Source organism: Sardina pilchardus, chromosome 12 (assembly GCF_963854185.1).
Source record: "Sardina pilchardus chromosome 12, fSarPil1.1, whole genome shotgun sequence".
Classification (NCBI taxonomy): domain Eukaryota; kingdom Metazoa; phylum Chordata; class Actinopteri; order Clupeiformes; family Clupeidae; genus Sardina; species Sardina pilchardus.
This window is the reverse complement of record NC_085005.1, coordinates 31,077,307-31,099,806: the sequence shown is the minus strand read 5'-3', so window position 1 is coordinate 31,099,806 and position 22,500 is coordinate 31,077,307. Positions and strand designations below refer to the sequence as shown.

Below are 22,500 nucleotides of genomic sequence, written 5' to 3'. Positions count from 1 at the left end.
TCCAATTGTCCCTCTCTCTCTCTGTTCAATTGTCTTTCTCTCTATCTCTCTCTCCCTCTCTGTCCTATTGTCCGTCTCTCTCTCTCTCCTTCTCTCCCTCCCTCTCTCTCCGTCTCTCTCTCTCTCTGTCCTATTGTCCATCTCTCTCTCCATCTCTCCCCCTCCAGCTCTCATGGGCATGAAGATGATCGGGGAGATCCTACGGCGTTCCGGAGCTTTCTTTATCCGCCGGGCGATCGGGTCAGATAAGCTCTACTGGGCCGTGCTGTCCGAGTACGTCAGGACCATTGTGAGGGTATGTGTGTTAGACAGTCGATGTCATCACCCATAATAAATTATTTTTAATAAATTATTTTCATATCAGGGCTTGTTTTTAGGGTATGTGTGTTCGACAATCTATGTCATTGCCCATTTAATGTTGATAATAAATTACTTTCACATCAGGACCATTGTGAGGGTATGTGTGTTAGATAGTCACAATGTATGTTCGACAATCTATGTAATTTAAGGTGGATAAAAAAGTAACAAGACTAGCCCTTTTTCTGATCCCTGATGCTGGTGATGCACAGGAACAGCAGACCTCAAAAACAGAGAGGTTATCACAGCACACTGCTCTGATATCATGAAGTGTTTATTAGGAGCGAACAACGAGTCTCGTCTTCTATTTAGCTTCCTCAGGTTTGCTCTCTGACTTTGCATCATATTTAATAATAAACTCTCCCATCAGGGCCTATTGCCCAAGGCCTGCAATAATCCTCTTCCTCCATATGAGTTAAACTGCTTCCAAAAAGGTATTATTATCAACAATTTCACAAGACAAAAATGACCCCCCTCACCCCCCAACAAATATTGGTATAATTCCGCCTCTGTACTGATTTGCATTTTAATAGTTACTGTAGATGTGCCAGGAAGTGCTATTTTCTTGTTCTGTCTCCTAGGGAGTTGATGATGATTGTTTTGTACTGGAATGAATAGGCCTAGTTACAAAGAGCCTGAATGTGTTCTTGACAGACCGGCTCTGCCCCTGTGGAGTTCTACGTGGAAGGACTGCGTAGCCGGACACTGAAGTCTCTGAATCCCAAACTAGGTGAGATGTGGTATGGATCATAGATCCCAGATAAGTGATACATGATATGGATCATACTGTAGATTTGTGATACAGTATATATACAGTATATCATACATACATATACTATTGTACAGTATGTACATAATGGTAATCATATGTTTGAAGTTGAACATGTCACAAGTTAAAATGTTGAGCAGGATAATTATACTGTAGTCCATCCATGGTCATACAGGAAGTGATGGGAGTGAGAACGGTGGTAACTTGTGTGTTTTGTGTGTGCGTGCGTGTGTGCGTGCGTGTGTGTGTGTGTGTGTGTGTGTGTGTGTGTGTGTGTGTGTGTGTGTGTGTGTGTGTGTGTGTGTGTGTGTGTGTGTGTGTGTGTGTGTGTGTGTGTGTGTGTGTGTGTACTCTGCAGGCATGATGCACATGGTCCTGGAGCCCTTCTTTAAGGGCGAGGTGTATGACATCTGCCTGGTGCCCATCAGCATCAGTTATGACCGCGTCCTGGAAGAGTCTCTTCTGGCCCACGAGCTACTGGGGGTGCCCAAGCCTAAGGAGTCCACTACGGTAGGCCCCCACTCTTAACACTACTGTACCGTACAGCCCACCAGCTACTGGGGGTGCCCAAGCCTAAGGAGTCCACTACGGTAGGCCCCCACTCTTAACACTACGCTACCTTACAGCCCACCAGCTACTAGGGGTGCCCAAGCCTAAGGAGTCCACTTCGGTAGGCCCCCACTCTTAACACTACGCTACCTTACAGCCCACCAGCTACTAGGGGTGCCCAAGCCTAAGGAGTCCACTTCGGTAGGCCCCCACTCTTAACACTACCTTACAGGACCATACAGCCCAGTCCACTACAGTAGGCTCCCACTCTTAACACTACCTTACAGGACCGTACAGCCCAGCCCACTACAGTACACCCCCACTCTTAACACTACCTTACAGGACCATACAGCCCAGTCCACTACGGTAGGCCCCCACTCTTAACACTACCTTACAGGACCATACAGCCCAGTCCACTACGGTAGGCCCCCACTCTTAACACTACCTTACAGGACCATACAGCCCAGTCCACTACGGTAGGCCCCCACTCTTAACACTACCTTACAGGACCATACAGCCCAGTCCACTACGGTAGGCCCCCACTCTTAACACTACGCTACCTTACAGCCCACCAGCTACTGGGGGTGCCCAAGCCTAAAGAATCCACTACGGTACGCTCCCACTCTTAAAGGGATATTCCACCATTTGGGGAATTACAGTCATTTTCCAGCTCCCCTTGAGTTAAACAATTGATTTGTACCTTTCTCCAGTTCATCCAGCCGTTCTCTGAGTCTGGCGATAGCACTTTTAGCTCTCTTAAAGGAGAATTCCGGTGTGATATTGACTTTAAATGTGTTGAAACATGATACCGAGTGTGAGCGATTGTCTCAGAGCTGATTTCGACCTGTCAGCTGTTCTCCGAAACCCGGCGGGAGCTTAGAAATAGTCAACCAGGTTTTTAACGTTTGTGCCTCGGGCATCGAACTGCCGTGCAAATAAATCACTGTTTTACACCATTAATGAGGCTCAAAGTAGCTCCACACTTTATTGGTAGACTTCTGAGGGCCCTGACATTTAAAACGAGACATCGAGAACTTTGAAAAAGCACTGGTTGTTTACTTACATGACTGTTTATTCAGGCAGTCACTTTCGAAAGTTTACCGGTCGCAGCCATCTTGAATTTAGTCACGTGACTGATTCATGACTAGTGCACGCATAGACATAGCGATTACGTGAACCAGTCACGAATCAGTCACGTGACTACATTCAAGATGGCTGCTACCGCTAAACTTTCGAAAGTGACTGCCTGAATAAACAGTCATGTAAGTAAGCAACCAGTGCTTTTTCAAAGTTCTCGATGTCTCGTTTTAAATGTCAGGGCCCTCAGAAGTCTACCAATAAAGTGTGGAGCTACTTTGAGCCTCATTAATGGTGTAAAACAGTGATTTATTTGCACGGCAGTTCGATGCCCGAGGCACAAACGTTAAAAACCTGGTTGACTATTTCTAAGCTCCCGCCGGGTTTCGGAGAACAGCTGACAGGTCGAAATCAGCTCTGAGACAATCGCTCACACTCGGTATCATGTTTCAACACATTTAAAGTCAATATCACACCGGAATTCTCCTTTAATTCTGAACACATTCTTAACCTTACAGGAGCTCCACACCTCACACCCTGCTGGCCTTCTGTGATAAGGCTGCATTTCATTCATGCTTCACTCATTTGTTGATTATTGTTGGGAGTGTTTGATTTATCAATCCCATCACCGCTGTCAGTCGGAGTGCAGTTAAACTAATGCAGCTGTGGTCCTGTGCATCTCTGTCGTGTCTCGGTCAGGGTCTCCTAAAAGCTCGCAAGGTTCTGGAGGATGACTACGGCTCCATGCACGTGTGCTTTGGCCAGCCCCTCTCCGTGAGAGAGCTCTCCAAGGGGAGGATCAACCGATCGCAGTACAACTTAGTGCCCAGGTGATTAGCCACTCAAAGTATAACCTAGTGCCCAGGTGATTAGCTGGTCGTAGTATAACCTAGTGGCCAGGTGTGCCCTGCTAGTACACCTGCTCGTAAACTCCTTTACCTGCTTAAAGAAAAAAATCCCAGTAGTCTATCAACATGGTGTCATAGCGCCATTGTTTGTATTTGTTTTTATTTGATTTTTCTCAATACAGATATTTTTAAATAGCGCAATTGTTTTAGTTAGTTTTTTATCATAATTATTAACTTTACTCCAGTAGTGTATATTTAGGTTCACTGGGCATGAACTGACATTGGAACACAAGTGTGCTTGCCTGGCACAAATCTGGCCTTCCTTCAAAAGCAGGAAGCAGGAGCTAATTTAAAAAAAAAAGCCCCAGTAACCTGGGCACACCCTGATTTGAAAACTGAAACTGCAACTGAACTATACAGAATGTTGAAATACATCTCCTTTGGTCTCTGTCTGTCTGTCTGTCTCTCTCCCAAATGCCCCTCCCCTGTCCCATAACCGGTGCTCTCTCCCAAACGCACCTCCCCTGTCCCGTAACCGGTGTTCTCTCCTGTCTGTCTGTCTCTCTTCTAAACGCCCCTCCCCTGTCCCGTAACCGGTACTCTCTCTCTTCTAAACACCCCTCCTCTGTCCCATAACCGGTGCTCTCTCCTGTCTGTCTGTCTGTCTCTCTCCCAAATGCCCCTCCCCTGTCCCATAACCGGTGCTCTGTCCCAAACCCACCTCCCCTGTCCCATAACCGGTGCTCTCTCCTGTCTGTCTGTCTCTCTTCTAAACGCCCCTCCCCTGTCCTGTAACCGGTGCTCTCTCCTGTCTGTCTGTCTCTCTCCCAAACACCCCACCCCCTGTCCTGTAACCGGTACTCTCTCTCTTCTAAACGCCCCTCCCCTGTCCCATACCCGGTGCTGGGTCCAGGGACTTGCCCCAGAAGCCCAGCGAGGAGACGCAGGCGCTGGTGAGCGTGTTGGCCCACGGCGTGGTGCGTCTGCAGGAGAGGGGCGCGGTGCTCAGCCCCTGGAGCCTCATGGCCCTGGTGCTGCTCCAGAGCCCCGGGGGGGGCCTGGCCTTGGGCAGCCTGGCCCAGCGCACCGCATGGATACGGGGCCTCGCCACCAAGTTTGGGGCCCTCCTGGACTGGCCTGGTAAGAGCTGGAACAAGTGAGATAAAATCACCGCAAGTGTTAGAAGGTATATCGAGTAGCTTCTTTTCCATTTGTTTATGACATGTAGTTATATGAGTTGTAAAGACAAAAAAAAAATATGACACCACTTAAAGTAGCACTAAAGAGTTTTTTCGCACCTTAAAATAATGTTTCCAAAATCATTTCGGCGGAGCATTAACTCGTAACTTCTGCTTTCACTTCGCAGCCCTCTATCGTAACCATAACCGCACTATGTAACTTTACCAGATCGGGTAGCACTACAAGAAACTACAAATTTGACTTGCTCCGATGTCGCAATGTATCATACAATCATGCAACATACTGTACTATAGCTCTACCTTGTCTGTGGACATCGTTTTTTGCTGGATAAACAAATGTGCTTGTGACAGAGGAAAAGTGCTTCAATGTTGCTTTAATGCACACTTCACACAGCACTAATGCTGTATTTCAGACAACTTGGAAGTCCGATATTTCCTAGTTGGTACTCCCAATTTCATTCCAGACAAACTTGGAGGTCAAGAATTCTGACCTCCTACTGGGAAAAACTGTCTGGAATGCAGCACTAAGGTCACAGCTGCATTTGGCGTATTACTGTAGGTTGGAGATTGCACCTGGTCATTGTGCTGGTCACTAGCTTGAGAGTGAGCACTATGCTATTGCACCTGGTCATTGTGCTGGTCACTAGCTTGAGAGTAAGCACTATGCTATTGCACCTGGTCATTGTGCTGGTCACTAGCTTGATAGTGAGCACTATGCTATTGCACCTGGTCATTGTGCTGGTCACTAGCTTGATAGTGAGCACTATGCTATTGCACCTGGTCATTGTGCTGGTCACTAGCTTGATAGTGAGCACTATGCTATTGCACCTGGTCATTGTGCTGGTCACTAGCTTGAGAGTGAGCACTATGCTATTGCACCTGGTCATTGCGCTGGTCATTAGCTTGATAGTGAGCACTATGCTATTGCACCTGGTCATTGTGCTGGTCACTAGCTTGAGAGTGAGCACTATGCTATTGCACCTGGTCATTGTGCTGGTCACTAGCTTGAGAGTGAGCACTATGCTATTGCACCTGGTCATTGTGCTGGTCACTAGCTTGATAGTGAGCACTATGCTATTGCACCTGGTCATTGTGCTGGTCACTAGCTTGAGAGTGAGCACTATTGCACAGCAGGCTCAGGGAAACTGTGGCATGTTTGATGAGCAAGGCGTGTTGTTCTGCTCTGATACAGAGTAGCCAGAGGTGTAGTCTTCATGGTCACACAGTTTTACAGATGTATCACTGGAAGCATTCTCTCTCACGATGAGGTGAGAGGGAGAGAGAGAGAGAAGAGAGAAGGAGGGAGAGGGATAGAGGGTGGCGTTCAACAGCGATCTATTGTATCATTTCTCAACCTGTGAAATCATGAAACACCTCATCCAAAACCACCATACAAACATCCATAAATACATTCACACATACAAGTCCCAAAGTCCCAAGGGAGAGAGAGAGAGAGGGAGAGAGAGAGGGAGGGAGGGAAGGAGGGAGAGAGTGGGAGACTAAGAGAGGAGGGGTTAGTGGAGGTAATCCCCCACATGAGAGCATGTGATGCTGAAAGTCTCTGGATCCTTCAGAAAAGAAACTGGAACAAAAGCAGCGTTGTTCATCTTGGCAAGGGGCTGCTTTTCCCTCTGAGATTTGGCCATGAAGTGAAAGTGTTGTGCAATAAGGGAGTAGATGAGAGTAGATGAGGTTATTGTGATTTGATTGTCACTTTTAAATAAGTTTTTTGATTAGTCATAAACAGTTATTCACTTCCTCTCTCTCTCTCTCTCTCTTTGTGTGTCTCATTTCAATTCAATTTAATTCAATTCAAGTGTGCTTTATCGGCACAACAAATCATGTGATGCATTGCTAGAGCATTCAGAGGAATAATATTAATTAAAAAAAGCAAAATATACAAATATTACAAACATTACACTCTCTCTCTCTCTCTCTCTCCCTCCCCCTCTCTGTTACCCCTCTCAGCGCAGGTTCCCGATGAGGAGGTGCTGTTGTCCAGCGTGTGCCTCCACAGGTCTCTGGTGTGCTGTGCGGAGGGCCGAGTGTTCCTGCTCGACGAGCAGAGGTCCCGCACGGCGTCTACGTCAGCATCAGCGTCAGCGTGCGTCTCCCCGGAGGAGGCCGTGCTGAGGCGCGCCGCCGTCGTGCTCATGTGCGCCTCCTACAGGAACCAGGCGCTGCACGTGTTTGTGCGCCCTGCGCTGGTCGCCGTTGCTATGGCCACCGCTCCCAGCAGCAGGAAGGGTGAGTGCGAGCGACAGACAAGCAAACAGCAGAGTAGTTTAACAGAGACGTATTGCCACACAAGTGACCACCAGCCACAAAGCATACAGCAGAGTAGTTTAACAGAGAAGGACAATACAGGGGACTACAAATGCACCAGCAACAAAGCATACAGCAGAGTAGAGGGACTACAAATGCACTAGCCACAAAAACATATTGCTGTACATTTGCACGTGATCATGCACATCATAGTACAGACAAGTACTATGAAAATAAATAGAGCCGCTTTGTATTTTTTTTTTTATTATTATTTTTAGCATAGAACTCCCAGACTTCTTTGTTTACAGATTAACAGACAGAACTACTGAAGACACAATATTCCAAACCTGATGCATGTCTGTTGGTGTGGTTTACTTCACAGAGGACGTCTTCACACAGTTCAGATTTCTGCAGGAGCTTTTCTCCAATGAGTTTGTTTTCGTGCCTGGAATGGCTATACAGGTGAGCCATGACTTCAGGTGAACTGCGTTCATACTTTTCAGACCTGCTCACTCCAGAGTCTCGATATGTCAGTCCCGTTATATGACAAATATAGCTCTGAACTGTGAAGCTCATCCATGCATTATCCTAACCATTCCCTCTGCTCTAGGACTTTGAGGAGGGATGTTCGCTGTTGTTGAGGTGTGGGGCACTGCAGGTATCTGGTCTAGAGCTGACCGTGATGGAAGATGAGCCAGAAATAGCATCCTTCCTCAGAGCCATCCTCCAACCCTTCATACAAACCTATCAGGTAACAGACAGTGCACCTCAAACTACAACTGCACAGCTGACCATAAAAAAACATCTAACTTACAAAATGAGTACAGAATTTAACAGATGTCTTTGTTGTCCGGTGGAGTGGAAATTTGTCTTTGTTGGACTGATGAAGATCCTGTGCAATGGAAACGTTGCCTTTTTTTAGAAATAAATTAAGTATATGTTTGGAGCCCATCCAGAGTTCAGTCCTTCTCCCTCGATCTCTTCGGGTCCTCAAACAAGATCAACAGCATTTACAGTATGTCCCTGATACAACATGTCAATACGGATGTAGCCTCTTCTTCAACATCTCCTGTTTGGATTTGAGTTGTCATTTGTGATGTGATCTACAAAGACCCATCATATGGTGCTCTCAAAAAAACTTAATTTTTGCTCCGTTTCAACCCTCCCTGGTGAATTTGACCAACTCAAGATTCTGACATCATCCTAGCAACATTCTTGACACTGTTCTCTTTTACAGTCATGGATGCCATCCTCCCCAAAATCTAGGATGTTGCTAGGATGGTATCAGAATCATTAGTTGGTCAAATTGCACCATGTGATGAGTGTTCCGAGATAGCATCACATTTGTCACACACACTCTGTAGCAGTGGTTCTTATTGACCTGTCTGGGATGCTGTTTAAGTGATACTGCCCCCCTCTGGACAGGTGGTGCTACAGCATCTGACTGTGGACGGCGGTCAGGTGTTCACTGAGAGGCAGTACATACCTGTGCTCCGCTCCTACGCCATGGAACTCATCCTAGCAGGTGAGACTGTTGGACTTCAAATGCTCATAGTGTGGCCAGCCATAGTAGGCCGGTTACATTAGGGGAATTCGACTTGATGTAGTCACCTGCAGCCATCTTAAGGTGACTTCAAAATGTGATTATTTCTGCGATTCTGATACGTTTTCAACCATGACGTGCGTGCAATTCCAGTTGGAAAACATCTCAGAATCTCAGAAATAACCACGTTATGCAGTCAGCCGGCTACAGGCGACTGCTGCACATCAAGTCAAATCCCCCGATTAACATGGGTATCCTCAGTAATGTCACGACTCTTTGAAATCCCCTCCCGCAGGTGAACTCAACACCTGTGAGGCTCTGTCGTCCGACACGCAGAGGAACGTTCTCTCCACACTCTTGAGGATGAACGCTGTAACGAAAATAAAAACGTAACGGTTACATTCCTTCTCTCATTGCATCATGACATTTACAGTAGGACGAGATGTGATGCTAAGATGCTGCTCTTGTCTTGCTGTTTCAGAGGTGACCAGAGTAAGTTTAGAGTGAACAAAGCTGACATCCAGAGAATTGGAGACATTTTGGGTACGAGATCTGTATTTTTCATTTATTTCATCGTATTTTGCTGTCTTGTATCATATGCATTGTAATAAATGTGTGTGTGTGTGTGTGTGTGTGTGGTGATTTGCCGAGTAATAGTCCTGCTATGGTTGTAATAGTCTAACTGTGTGGTGTTTTGCCGAGTAATAGTCCTGCTATGGTTGTAATAGTCTAACGGTGTGGTGTTTTGCCTGAGTAATAGTCCTGCTATGGTTGTAATAGTCTAATGGTGTGGTGTTTTGCCTGAATAATAGTCCTGCTATGGTTGTAATAGTCTAATGGTGTGGTGTTTTGCCTGAGTAATAGTCCTGCTATGGTTGTAATAGTCTAACGGTGTGGTGTTTTGCCTGAGTAATAGTCCTGCTAAGGTTGTAATAGTCTAACTGTGTGGTGTTTGCCTGAGTAATAGTCCTGCTATGGTTGTAATAGTCTAATGGTGTGGTGTTTTGCCTGAGTAATAGTCCTGCTATGGTTGTAATAGTCTAAGGGTGTGGTGTTTTGCCTGAGTAATAGTCCTGCTATGGTTGTAATAGTCTAATGGTGTGGTGTTTTGCCTGAGTAATAGTCCTGCTATGGTTGTAATAGTCTAATGGTGTGGTGTTTTGCCTGAGTAATAGTCCTGCTATGGTTGTAATAGTCTAATGGTGTGGTGTTTTATTTTATCTCCCCAGCGGGGAGGAGACCTGCCCAGTCAGCAGCCTTCTCCAGACTGTGAGATAGAGGAAGTGCGTGTGCCTGGACGCATGGATGCACTTCCTGTGTGAACACACACAACACTCTGGCTCCGTCTCAAACTACCTCCACCGTCACATACGCGCCGGGCCACTATGGGCTTCCGTCTGCCAAACAGTATTTCAATCTGTCACTTTTTCAACTGGAAACTGTGACACACACACACACACACACAGGCACGCACACACACACACACACACACACACACACACACACACACACACACACACACACACACACACACACACACACACACACACACACACACACACACACACCACTAACACTAACACACAGAGAGAGAGAGAGAGAGAGAGAGAGAGACGTAATGTCATTATTTTCTCATTATCAGTTCATCCATTGTTATACAGACTTTTCTAACATCATGACATTCTGAGGCTGACAGGACTGACATCATACATAAAGACTTCAGCCTAACCACTGCCAATCGTTATATAACAATATGTCCTAGAAGTTGAGACATGCACTAACATGTAGCCTAGCTCCTGATACAAATAATACTTGATTTTATATAAAGGTCTGTGCTGTGATTTGAAGGGAGCATTCCCAGATGGCCTAATCTAAGTGACCTCATCAGTATGTTCTGTAATAGATGCTGTTTAAAAAAAACAACAACAAAATGTTTCAACACGTTGTTGAATTATGGTGACTGTCTGTCTCGGTATATGACCTTTAAATTGTGTAACAATAAAGTATTTGCACTAATGTGATTTTGTGTGGTTGTTATATTATAATTACAGCTGTTTAAATGTATATTTGATCAAATTACAGATTACAGAATGTCTGCATCTGAAATGTAGCCTATCTGGTCCCGTATCACCTGAAAGTCCCAGTGAGAACCAAGGGTGAAACTGATTATAGGCACCTGTATAATTAAATGCAGTGGTGGACGAAGTACATTGATTATGTACTTAAGTGAAAGTATAGATACCTTGTGTCAAATATTACTTGAGTAAAAGTGAAAGTACCCACTTTGAATTTTCACTTAAGTAGAAGTATAAAAGTATTTGTCTTCACATATACTTAAGTATTAAAAGTAAAAGTACTTCAATGAATTATGGTTCTAATGGCTTAATTATAATTATAATGAATCATTTTCGCATCAAAGCTCCTGCTAAATCATCTTATATAAGGTAAAATACTAATGCCACTCTTCAAATAGTTTCTTACATTTGTCTATTAATAAGAGTATAAGCACAAAGCATTAAAAGCTATCTACAGTGGGGAGATCACCATGCTAAAGTTGCCTAAAAAGAGGAATATAAAATCATCCATTGACAATTGATCTTAATGCCTTAATTCAGAAAATTAGTAAAAATCAAACTGCAAACAAACTTGCCATGGTGCTTTTTCCAGTAGGCCTATTAGCCTGTTTGATGCTCAATGAGTTCAATGCAAATCAAACAGGCTAATAGGCCTACTGGAAAAAGCACCATGCCAATCTCTAGCTATGGTGAAGGGTATGTGATGATTTTAATTATATTTTAATTCCAACGGCCAAAGGAACTTTATCAGGATGCATATATCCTGGATCCATGAAATAGCTGGCCTTTAAAAATAAAAATCTGCCTGCCCCTATGTTAACCAATTCCCATAGGGTTACATAGGGGGTCAAATACTTCCTTCCCCCTAGCATTTAAGGAAGAAGATTTATTTATTTACGATACATTCTTCAATCACAAAGAAAATTGGTGTCTTTAGCAGTTTGATTTTTACTCATTTTTACTAATTTTTACTCATTTTTACACATTAATGGAAAAAAAAATAGCGAACAGGCAATGACAGCCTAGGTGCGTGGCGGGCCGGATCTATGATAAACGAATGCATGCTCGGTGGGCCGCACTGAAGTGCGTAGCAGGCCAAAGTTTGGACATGTGATTCACTTTGGCAAAATGGAACGAGAGGGTTTTTCATAAATGTAACGGAGTAAAAGTACGAGTTTTCACTTAGAAATGTAGTGGAGTCAAAGTACAAAGTCTCACCAAATATAAATACTTAAGTAAAGTACAGATACATCTATATGCTACTTAAGTATTGTAACGAATTACATGTACTTCGTTACTGTCCACCACTGATTAAATGTTTATGTTGCACTTGCAGGTCTTGTCTAAAAATATTAATTTTTCATTCCCACCAGAATAATAGTTTCCTGCTGGATTTTTGCTCTGGGTATCGTTGCCTACGTTGTACCTTTTCAGCATACCAAACGCCTTGGAAATAGAAATAGGATAGGCCTAGATGTGTGCTATTTCAGTAGCCTAGTTTTGGACTGTGCTCTGTGACCGTGTCAGTGTGAGGTTAAAGTGATAATCTCTTACAAACTGCATGGTAATATCTTTTTGCGTAGGCTAATGTCAGAAACTAACCCTCAAACCCCTTTTCAATTTCTGTATTTAGCCACATGACATGGCAACCTAAACGGCTCCTAAAGAGAGAGCAAAGATCTCCTTCTCTTGAGAGAGGTCAACACGCCCGTAAACCAGCAACGAATGCTCTTAAAATTCCACTTGTCCACGTGTGATATCACCATAGCAACAAAGGGCACGCAAGGAGAGGAGCGTTCGAGGTGGATCGACATCGGAGAGAGCGAGTCCTGGGGCACCGGCGAGCTCCGCAGAGTCGGGTAAATGCCAGCTGCGCTTTGCCACCTGTAGCCAACGCGTAGAGGAGCGCTGCTGGAGACTTGGCACCCTGAGGAAGACAGTAAGACATGTTAGACGCTCATACGCTCTATAGAACAATTTGGGGAGAAGATAGGCTTGTTGTGTTTATCAGCGCTCCAATACAGTTCTCATATTGCAAACATTCATGTTCTGTTACGCATGACACCATACGCATATTACAGCGGCCAAGGCGAAATGATTCACTTGAAAAATAATTTCTCGAACTGTTTAAGCCTAGGCCTACAGTCTAAACACAATGCTACTCATTTCCAGCCTAGAGACACTCACAACAAAGCCTAGCCGAGTGGAACGCGACACCTGTTCTTGGGATGGTTTTTGTTTCATCATCCGCCAACTGAATGAAACTGCAGGTCAGATTCACAGAATCCACCAAGTGATTTTACATTCTTTTTTTTCTTTAAATATTTCAGTACACAGAAATACAACAATATTCGCAGACTGTTAAAGAGCTATCTATCTACTGTGTGTTTCTTAAGCCATGCCACTGAAAGAGAAGAACATGGGTGTCATCACCGTCCACAAAAAAGTAACCCCTGCATGTCTCATCAGATCAAAGGTAAGGCTCCCAACTCTGCGGCACTTTTTGGAATATTTGTATGGAGGTTTAGGCTACGAACAGGCCTACATTGTAAGCAGAAACAATACGCCTGTGTGGTTTTATTTCACTGGTGGTCGTTGCTCCTTAACATACAGATATTCTAAACTTTGGCGTCTGTTGTTGCGCCTCAGAAATCGCCAGTGGCCGTTGGCCTTGTGCACGTAGTCAACAGCCTACATGTTTGCTGTGTGTGTGCGTGTGTTTTTCTTTGCTCAACTGAGGACGATTACCCCACCCTCTCAACCCCACTCCCGCCGTATCCACCCCAACCCCGCGCGCCCGTGTGAGGAGCCGCGTGAGTGCGCCTGTACTCAGTAATAATTCAGCGGCCGTGTCCTCGCATGAGCCCAAGGGCATGTTCGCACGGTCCCCACCCAGGGTGGATCCGTTTGCAGCGGACACCTGTAGCCTGCATGCATCGCTACCTTGGTTTTGTCTGGGGCCCTGTAGTGTGTTGTATCAGGGTGTGGGATGCTGAATGATCTGGCGAACGGGCCATGTGATGGGGTGGGGGGCGACATTAGATCGCACAACTCCCTGTCTCCATTTAGTCTCTGATTTAGTCTGATTTGTTGAAGTGGTAACAGAATACCTTCAATTCAGGATGATTCATATTTCATATGAATAATATTGCATCTGAGTAATTCAAAAGAGAAATTATTAATTCTTGAATATCTCGGGATGTTTTGTGACCTGAAAGTTGTCTCCTACAATACACTGAGGATCAGTTAAGGCTGGTGTATACCAGATGACTACTGGCTTGGGAATATAGGCCAGCCATTGTGCTATAGACTATTGTTTCTGCCTCCTCAGTCACCAGTGAGTATCAAGAGGGAGCCTCTGGTCTCAGGCTCAGAGGGGAGATCGGTGCCGTACTTTAAAGGGAAGTGTCTGAACACCACAGCCAAGAGCTGCAGGGCTGGCCCGACCGCCTGGATCTCCTACAACTCACTCAGGGTAGGCCTACCACAGCACAGACATGGCAGCACACACACACACACACACACACACACACACACACACACACACACACTAGACTATCTAACAGGACCACACACTACCTGGATCTCCTACAACTCACTCAGGGTAGGCCTACCACAGCACAGACATGGCAGGACACACACACACACACACACACACACACTAGACTATCTAACAGGACCACACACTACCACTACCATGTGCAGTCGAGAGAGAGAGAGAGAGAGAGAGAGAGAGAGAGAGAGAGATAAAGAGAAAGAGAAAGAGAGAGAGAAAGAGAGAGAGAGAGAGAGAGAGAGAGAGAGACCTACAGTAATTCATCCCCAAAGGGAAATTATGATCAGACAAGAGCTAGTTAGTTCAGTATGCATACTTGTTTAGACAGACATACAGACAGACAGACAGAGAGAAAGAGAGATAGAGATCACTGATATAAAGTGCATTATAAATAAAAATAAATAAAATGTATTATTATTATTATTATTATTATTATTATTATTATAGAGATAGATAGATAGATAGATAGATAACCTTATTCATCCCCAAAGCAATTAATGATATTTACATCACTCACAGTTCTGCAGTGTGTTTATTCAGTTTATTCCGGCGTGTTTGTGATTCTCCAACAGAAACAGCTTGAGGTGGAGCAGCAGGACCTGAAGGCCATCGCTCAGCCCCTGCTGGACACAGAAAGCACATTTGTGAAGGTACCACAGGAGAAAGGCCAGGTTTATTACCTCCGCCAAGGAGCTTATGTTTTCATAGGGGTTTGTTTGCTTGTTTGTTTAAATGTTATGCATACAGTTATGGGTGGATTTCGATGAAATTTTCAGGAAAGGTCTGAAATGACCCAAGGAAAAAACAAAATTTTGGGAATGATCCGTATCAGTGTCTTGATCCAGGAGGCGGTTATGTTTTATATGATGTTATATACTATCTCATGTATTGGTTATGTACCGTTTCACATGCTAGTATGTAGTACAGTACATTTCTCAATTACTTGTATAATCTAATACTATTGGACAATAGCAGTGGAAACCTTGTTACTAACATATTGATAATAGACAGTACTAGTTAGATCAATTGGAACTGGAAACGAGACTGCATTGTTGTTGTATTATAGAGCAATGCTCACGAGGCATCCCCACCCAAGCAGGATACAGTAAGTCCTATGAGTTCAGGGGGTATTCCTATGAGTTCAGGGGGTATTCCAAGTACTTGGTTTAGTGATAAACCTGAAGTTATCTCAGAGTAAGGGGTAAGCATCCTAATAGGAGAGCTGTATGGCTTCATTCTCCTGAGAAAATAATACCATAGGGCTCTTGTTGTAGGAGGTTTACCACTTACGGTACTGTGAGTTAGCTTACCCAGGTTTGTCACTAAACCAGGTACTTGGAATACCCGCCAGACCAGGTGGAGTTGAACGTCCCTAGTGGGATAGTGAGTGTTGGTCACTATAATGATCATTCAAAAGCACATTGTAGCTATGTTTAGAAGTGCTCTATAAATAAATATTATTATTATTATTATTATTATTATTATTACCTCCGCCAAGGAGGTTATGTTTTCATCTGGGTTTGTTTGTCTGTATGTCTGTCTGTTTGTCTGTCTGTTTGCAAGATAACTCAAAAAGTAATGGATGGATTTCGACGAAATTTTCAGGGAAGGTCAGAAATTACGGATCACTCCCCAAATGTTGTACTGCTTCACGTGCTGGCAACCTAGGACGAACAATACAGGCGGAGGTCTGCGCTCTCTGTGTGCTTTTGTACTTATTTTTATTCTCCCCGTTGCTTCAGCAGGAGGTGGAGCAGAGGTTGCGCATTGTAGCTATGTTTAGAAGTGCTCTATAAATATTTTGAATATTATGAATATTATTATTATTATTATTATTATTATTATTATCCCCGTTGCCTCAGCAGGAGGTGGAGCAGAGGTTGCGTGGTCATCAGACGCGGGACCAGTGTCGGCGGGAGCTGCTGCTGAAGCGCTGGACGGAGGAGGTGTGGACGCCCATCCAGCGCGGCGTGGAGCAGCACATGACCCAGGAGCACACACACCACACACCACACACACACACCCACAGGCTCAGGAGCATGCTGCTGCACTACATCCACCACTGCAACGCCAAGGTGCGCACACACACCACACACACCACACACACCACACCCACAGGCTCAGGAGCATGCTGCTGCACTACATCCACCACTGCAACGCCAAGGTGCGCACGCTAACGCGCTCGTGATAACGCACTCGTGCAACGCCAAGGTGTGCATGCTAACACGCTCGTGCTAACACGCTCGTGATAATGCGCTCGTGTAACGCCAAGGTGTGCTCGTGCTAACATGGTGGAGGGCATCAACGCAATCCCTGGTTCTCAATAGATCAGGGGGGTATTCCAAGTACCTGGTTTAGTGACAGACCTGGGTAAGTTAACTCAAAGTAAATGGTAAACCTCCTACAACAAGAGCCCTATGGCATTGTATTGTTGGGAGAATAAAGTCTTACAGTCTTCTATTAGGAGGTTTACCCCTCACTCTGAGTTAAAGGGATAATCCGGAGTGAAATGCACTTTAGATCAATTTTTCGGACTATTGGGAGTACATACGTTGAGTTGACACCAAAATCATGTCATTCGGATGTATTTTGAGAAAGTTCGAGTTCACCGTTTTTAGCCAAAACTCGTTAGCCTGGAAGTGACCGGGGCAAGTCCTTTCGCCGCTACAAAACGCTATTTTTATACCTCTTCTACGGTTCCAACCAACACTACACTTACGTGGTAGTGAGTAGAGGGTCCCTAAAGCCAAACCGAAGTATCCCCACGTCTTAATGTGGTCGGATAGAGAGTCCAGAATGAATTTAATCGAGTCAGTACATTTCCGGAAATGTCACTGCTGCAGCTAGCAACGCGTTAACAACATTTTAATAACATTTCCGGAAAGGTACGGACTCGATTCAATTCATTCTGGACTCTCTATCCGACCACATAAAGACGTGGGGATACTTCGGTTTGGCTTTAGGGACCCTCTACTCACTACCACGTAAGTGTAGTGTTGGTTGGAACAGTAGAAGAGGTATAAAAATAGTGTTTTGTAGCGGCGAAAGGACTTGCCCCGGTCACTTCCAGGCTAACGAGTTTTGGCTAAAAACGGTGAACTCGAACATTCTCAAAATACATCCGAATGACATGATTTTGGTGTCAACTCAACGTATGTACTCCCAATAGTCCGAAAATTTGATCTAAAGTGCATTTCACTCCGGATTATCCCTTTAACTTACCCAGGTTTGTCACTAAACCATGTACTTGGAATACCCCCCAGTACTGTTGCTATGAGGGCAACCAGCTTTGAAGGTGGAGTCAGCTGGTTTGTGTATGTTTATGTTCCCATTTAAATTTCTTAGCAGACACTTTTACCTCCACCAAGGAGGTTATGTTCTCATCAAGGGTTGTTGGTTTGTTTGTCTGTCTGTCTGTCTGTCTGTTTGTTTGTTCGCAAGATAACTCAAGAAGTTATGGATACGTTTTGGGAGTGATCCGTATCTCCGCATGGATGCAGGAGGCGGTTACATGTGTTGGCTAGGCGGAGGTTTGCACTCTCTGAGTGCTTTTCTAGTTGTCTAATGGGATAGGCAGCTAGTGGATAGTGAGGAGAGGTTCACTGAATGTGACAAAAAACATGTCATGGGACAAAAGGGCAAATGTATGCGTAACTATGTTATGATGAGGTTTTAAAAACCACTCCTGTACTGTGTGGAGATATGAGCTGTTTTCCAGTTCACCACTAGGTGGCACTGTTAGACAGTGCTTAACAGCAGCTGTCACTCTGTCAGTGTATGCTGATGAGTTGCCCTGTCTCTCCTCAGGGGTATGTGTTCCTGGACACCTACGACCCCCAAGAGTACGACCCCTTCCTGTTAGACAGTATCCATGCCTACACCTCCAAGGTAACAATGTCCTCCTCTGCTCTTATTACCCGAGCAAAACATCAAAGCTTTGTTCTGTCCTAACCACTCTCATGCACACTATTGAGTATCCTAGCCGCACTGATGCACACTATAGCGTCCTAGCTACTCTGATGCACACTATTGAGTATCCTAACCACTCTCATGCACACTATTGAGTATCCTAACCACTCTGATGCACACTATAGCGTCCTAACCACTCTGATGCACACTATTGAGTATCCTAGCTACTCTGATGCACACTACTGAGTATCCTAACCACTCTGATGCACACTATCGAGTGTATCTGTACAGCCACAGTAGTAGTCATGACATCTTGTATCTTGTCTTTCGGTAACTTACCACGTAAACAACTATTCATTTTTTTTTTATTACTTCCTAACTACACCAGGTCACGACCCCAGTCTTGAAGGACCCCCTGTTCATCCAATCACGAGACAGGATGAAGGAAAAGAGGGTGGTGCTTCGCTGCCAGACAGGTTACTTACAGAGACAGGCGTCTTGAACACTCCTCATGCGCACACACACACACACACACACACACACACACACACACACAGAGACACACACACACACACATATACACACACACACACACACAGGCAAACACTACTTTACCAAGATGAAAGCTCACACCTGTGCTGCTTACCTTTGCCTAAAAGCCCTGGTCTGTGCTTACCTTTGCCTCTGCAGGCCAGGTGTACACACGGACGCAGGTGGAGGAGACCCTGAGACGGAGCCTCCACCCTCCCCCACGCTGCCGCTCTCACGAGCCCCGGCTCCAGCGCCCCTCCCTGGGCATCCCGCCGCAGAGCGACCACTCCCCCTGGAGGCCAAACAGGTGAACCGTGCAGAAATGACCTCCGGGTGGCATTGGCCTACTGTAGAGTAACATCAGAGATCCTTCATTACTATCCGCTTTAACCCTCTCTGGTAACATGCCATGTCCACTCTGCTGTTCAGCATGAACTGATCTGGTGTTGTTATTAACAGCAACAATCCTGCAGGTTTGCCCAAAATGAGCAATTCCCACGATGTGTGACAACAGGTGAATGGCCAAGTGTAGATGTGTGTTGTGATTGGTCAAGAGTAGATGTGGTGGTCATCATGTGTGTTGTGATTGGTCAAGAGTAGATGTGGTGGTCATCATGTCTGTTGTGATTGGTCAAGTGTAGATGTGTTGGATTTCCCTGACCAGTGCTCATGTTCTATCACCAGGGGCAAGAACGTCCTTTACGGCACCGCAGACGACGCGAGATGTTACGAGCGACAGTGCTGGTCCACTACAAGACACTGACCCGTCCCATTAAAACCTGCCCTCTGGAACACCTGACCTCATGTTCGTTCACTTCCTGGTGCTGTTGTAAGGATCACATGACCACATGAATACACTTCCTGCTGTCTGGACACTGAGCCGCATTTGAGCTTCAGTCACAGCGCCTCCTCTTAGACCCATGCAGGTACGGGAATACCTGCCTGTCGGGGAGGCTACACCGGTCACGTCACTTAAGCGCTCCGTTCACGTTGCGTCCACTGCAACAGGTAGCTTCCACTGTGGTCAATGGAACTGGTTACACCCAGTACGGTTCCCCCAACCAGTACGCTGAGGAAACAATCCGATCAGTCTTCTAAAAGTCTCTTTTTATGCCCTGTGAATGAAGCGCTTCAGTGGCAAACCTGGTGTAGCCCGGGGGTGAGTCTTTAGAGTGATGGAGGTTCTTACTGAGGGGGAGAACAGGGGAGGTTCTTACTGAGTGGGAGAACAGGGGAGGTTCTTACTGAGGGGGAGAACAGGGGAGGTTCTTACTGAGTGGGAGAACAGGGCAGGTTCTTACTGAGAGGGGAACAGGGGGAGAACAGGGGAGGTTCTTACTGATGGGGAACAGGGGAGGTTCTTACTGAGGGGGAACAGGGGAGGTTCTTACTGAGGGGGAACAGGGGAGGTTCTTACTGATGGGGAACAGGGGAGGTTCTTACTGAGGGGGAACAGGGGAGGTTCTTACTGAGTGGGGAACAGGGGAGGTTCTTACTGATGGGGAACAGGGGAGGTTCTTACTGAGGGGGAACAGGGGAGGTTCTTACTGAGTGGGGAACAGGGGAGGTTCTTACTGAGGGGGAACAGGGGAGGTTCTTACTGATGGGGAACAGGGGAGGTTCTTACTGAGGGGGAACAGGGGAGGTTCTTACTGATGGGGAACAGGGCAGGTTCTTACACATCTCATGTCATTCAGACACAGTAATTACTCATCAAAGAAGTTGTCTTTTGAGTGCTCTTTGGTTATGTTTGTGAGGTTGTTTTTTTCTTTTTTTTTCTTCTCACAACTAGATGTGAGAGAATGAAAGCTTAAGACACCAATGGAGGGAGACTTTTAATGAACCTAAATACATAATCTATAGCTCTACAATTACCGTTTGATGGGAGTGGAGGGAAATAAAAAATAATATATTGACCATAATTTTCATATATATAAGTATGCTGAATATAAAGTACTATAAATATTTACATCCTGTGCACCATCCTGTTTAGTTGCAGCTGTGAGCTTTTATCCTCCAGCCTGAAAGATATGATTGACATGCTTGACATGGTCACCCCGTCCAACATTGTTACCGTGACAGCATCCCTGGCGTGACTTCAGGTCACCTCCGTCGGCGTAACGCAGGATAAGGACTTCAGACGCTGACAGCTACCTGACCTTTCACCAGATTACCTTGAAATGTCATCTGCAAATATCAAAAGACGTCAGAGACTTTGGAAAGGTAGATTTATTTTGCATGTGTTGCAGAGGCCATCCATCTTGTCGGAGGCTGTGAGTGTGAGTGTGAGTTACAGGGAAATGGATAAATCCTCATGTATTTAAAACATGCAAATAAAATGAAAAGATACATTGTCATCACATTGGATAAATGTTGAAGCTACATCTGTTCGTTATCTTAAGTTTTGTGATTCCGGTCCACCAGCAATGCTAAAAAGCAGATTGGCAGAATGTTATTTTTGTTCCGTGCAAACTCACATCAGCTCTAAAAAGCTCTCTTAAATTAGGATAATTTAGCCCCCTTAAAGAGTGTTAGAACAGCCTGCATCTATTTTCCTCTTATTTTCCTTTGGCAAGTCACATAAAACTGCCCCAGGAAATGTACTAAGCTGACGACACGCACATAAAAACTAAACAGGAGACTGAGAGCAGCAGTGGCCTGGTGGGAGTAAAGCAATGCTGGCAGGGCTGCTGTGATAATATGAGGCACTTGATCAGCGCCGGGCCTGTTAGCACTGCTGGAGGTTAGTGTCAACACTGATAAGAGTGCTATCAGTGGAATCAGCTGACTCGGGAACAGATTCTGTCGCACGTTAAGAGCAGATTTCCATCTGCCAGTGGACCTGAGTCAGCAGGGCTCTAGGAACACAACACAGGCATTCCACAGTCTCTGATTGGGCGACCAGCTCCAAGCCCTTCTGTCCTGATTGGTTGGGGTTGTTTTAGTGGGAGTGGCTTTCATCAGTCACGAGAGGCCCCATGAATAGCAGACAAATAAGAACAACAGGATCCCGTTCCACACATCCATGGCTCTTCATGTGACAATATAACCTTGCTGCACTGAGGCCATCCGGAGAGACACGGAAGCCAGTCCGAACGCATGTCATTCTGATCCAGGATCAGTGTAAAACGTTAGTGTGGTCACTTATAAATGCCAGGCCGAACGCACGCCATTCTGATCCAGGATCAGTGTGAAACGTTAGCGTGGTCACTTGTGAGTGCCAGTCCGAATGCACGCCATTCTGGCCCGGGATCAGTGTAAAACATTAGCGTCCTCACTTGTGAGTGCTAGTCCGAACGCAGGCCATTCTGACCCGGGATCAGTGTAAAACATTAGCGTCCTCACTTGTGAGTGCTAGTCCGAATGCACGCCATTCTGACCCGGGATCAGTGTAAAACATTAGCGTCCTCACTTGTGAGTGCCAGTCCGAATGCACGCCATTCTGGCCCGGGATCAGTGTAAAACATTAGCGTCCTCACTTGTGAGTGCTAGTCCGAATGCACGCCATTCTGACCCGGGATCAGTGTGAAACGTTAGCGTGGTCACTTGTGAGTGCCAGTCCGAACGCACGCCATTCTGACCCGGGATCAGTGTAGAACGTTAGCGTGGTCACTTGTGAGTGCTAGTCCGAATGCACGCCATTCTGACCCGGGATCAGTGTAAAACATTAGCGTCCTCACTTGTGAGTGCTAGTCCGAATGCACGCCATTCTGACCCGGGATCAGTGTAAAACATTAGCGTCCTCACTTGTGAGTGCTAGTCCGAATGCACGCCATTCTGGCCCGGGATCAGTGTAAAACATTAGCGTCCTCACTTGTGAGT

The 22,500-nt window shown here is 45.6% G+C and overlaps 3 protein-coding genes across 6 annotated transcripts in view; 2 read left to right on the top strand and 1 right to left on the bottom strand.

Moving 5' to 3' along the window:
- LOC134097659 (dihydroxyacetone phosphate acyltransferase-like) overlaps positions 1–10,628 on the top strand; it is a 15,293-nt gene extending 4,665 nt beyond the window's left edge. For 2 of the 3 annotated variants that reach the window (XM_062550589.1, XM_062550591.1), the window contains 13 exons: positions 168–295; positions 1,012–1,087; positions 1,485–1,636; positions 3,452–3,582; positions 4,514–4,740; positions 6,768–7,046; positions 7,447–7,526; positions 7,675–7,815; positions 8,005–8,079; positions 8,490–8,589; positions 8,903–8,996; positions 9,089–9,150; positions 9,837–10,628. In XM_062550589.1, coding sequence (XP_062406573.1) covers positions 168–295; positions 1,012–1,087; positions 1,485–1,636; positions 3,452–3,582; positions 4,514–4,740; positions 6,768–7,046; positions 7,447–7,526; positions 7,675–7,815; positions 8,005–8,079; positions 8,490–8,589; positions 8,903–8,996; positions 9,089–9,150; positions 9,837–9,880 — 1,589 coding nt within the window. In that variant the 3' untranslated portion in view covers positions 9,881–10,628. The remainder of the gene's footprint in view (positions 1–167; positions 296–1,011; positions 1,088–1,484; positions 1,637–3,451; positions 3,583–4,513; positions 4,741–6,767; positions 7,047–7,446; positions 7,527–7,674; positions 7,816–8,004; positions 8,080–8,489; positions 8,590–8,902; positions 8,997–9,088; positions 9,151–9,836) is intronic. The other variant, XM_062550590.1, reaches the window with a different exon arrangement.
- Positions 10,629–12,670: 2,042 nt separating this feature from the next.
- Positions 12,671–19,470, top strand: fam228a (family with sequence similarity 228 member A). Its single transcript, XM_062550320.1, has 10 exons — positions 12,671–12,952; positions 13,079–13,158; positions 14,014–14,157; positions 14,811–14,888; positions 16,101–16,402; positions 16,511–16,544; positions 17,998–18,126; positions 18,536–18,623; positions 18,838–18,985; positions 19,363–19,470. Exons 1-10 carry the CDS (start codon positions 12,838–12,840, stop codon positions 19,439–19,441), a joined length of 1,197 nt encoding a protein of 398 aa, XP_062406304.1. The 5' UTR covers positions 12,671–12,837; the 3' UTR covers positions 19,442–19,470.
- Positions 19,471–20,889: 1,419 nt separating this feature from the next.
- The window catches only part of itsn2a (intersectin 2a), a 134,677-nt gene continuing 133,066 nt past the window's right edge, over positions 20,890–22,500 (bottom strand). For both annotated transcript variants that reach the window (XM_062550461.1, XM_062550460.1), the window contains one exon: positions 20,890–22,500. This exon is cut by the window's right edge and continues 286 nt beyond it. The gene's annotated coding sequence lies outside the window, so the exon portion shown is untranslated.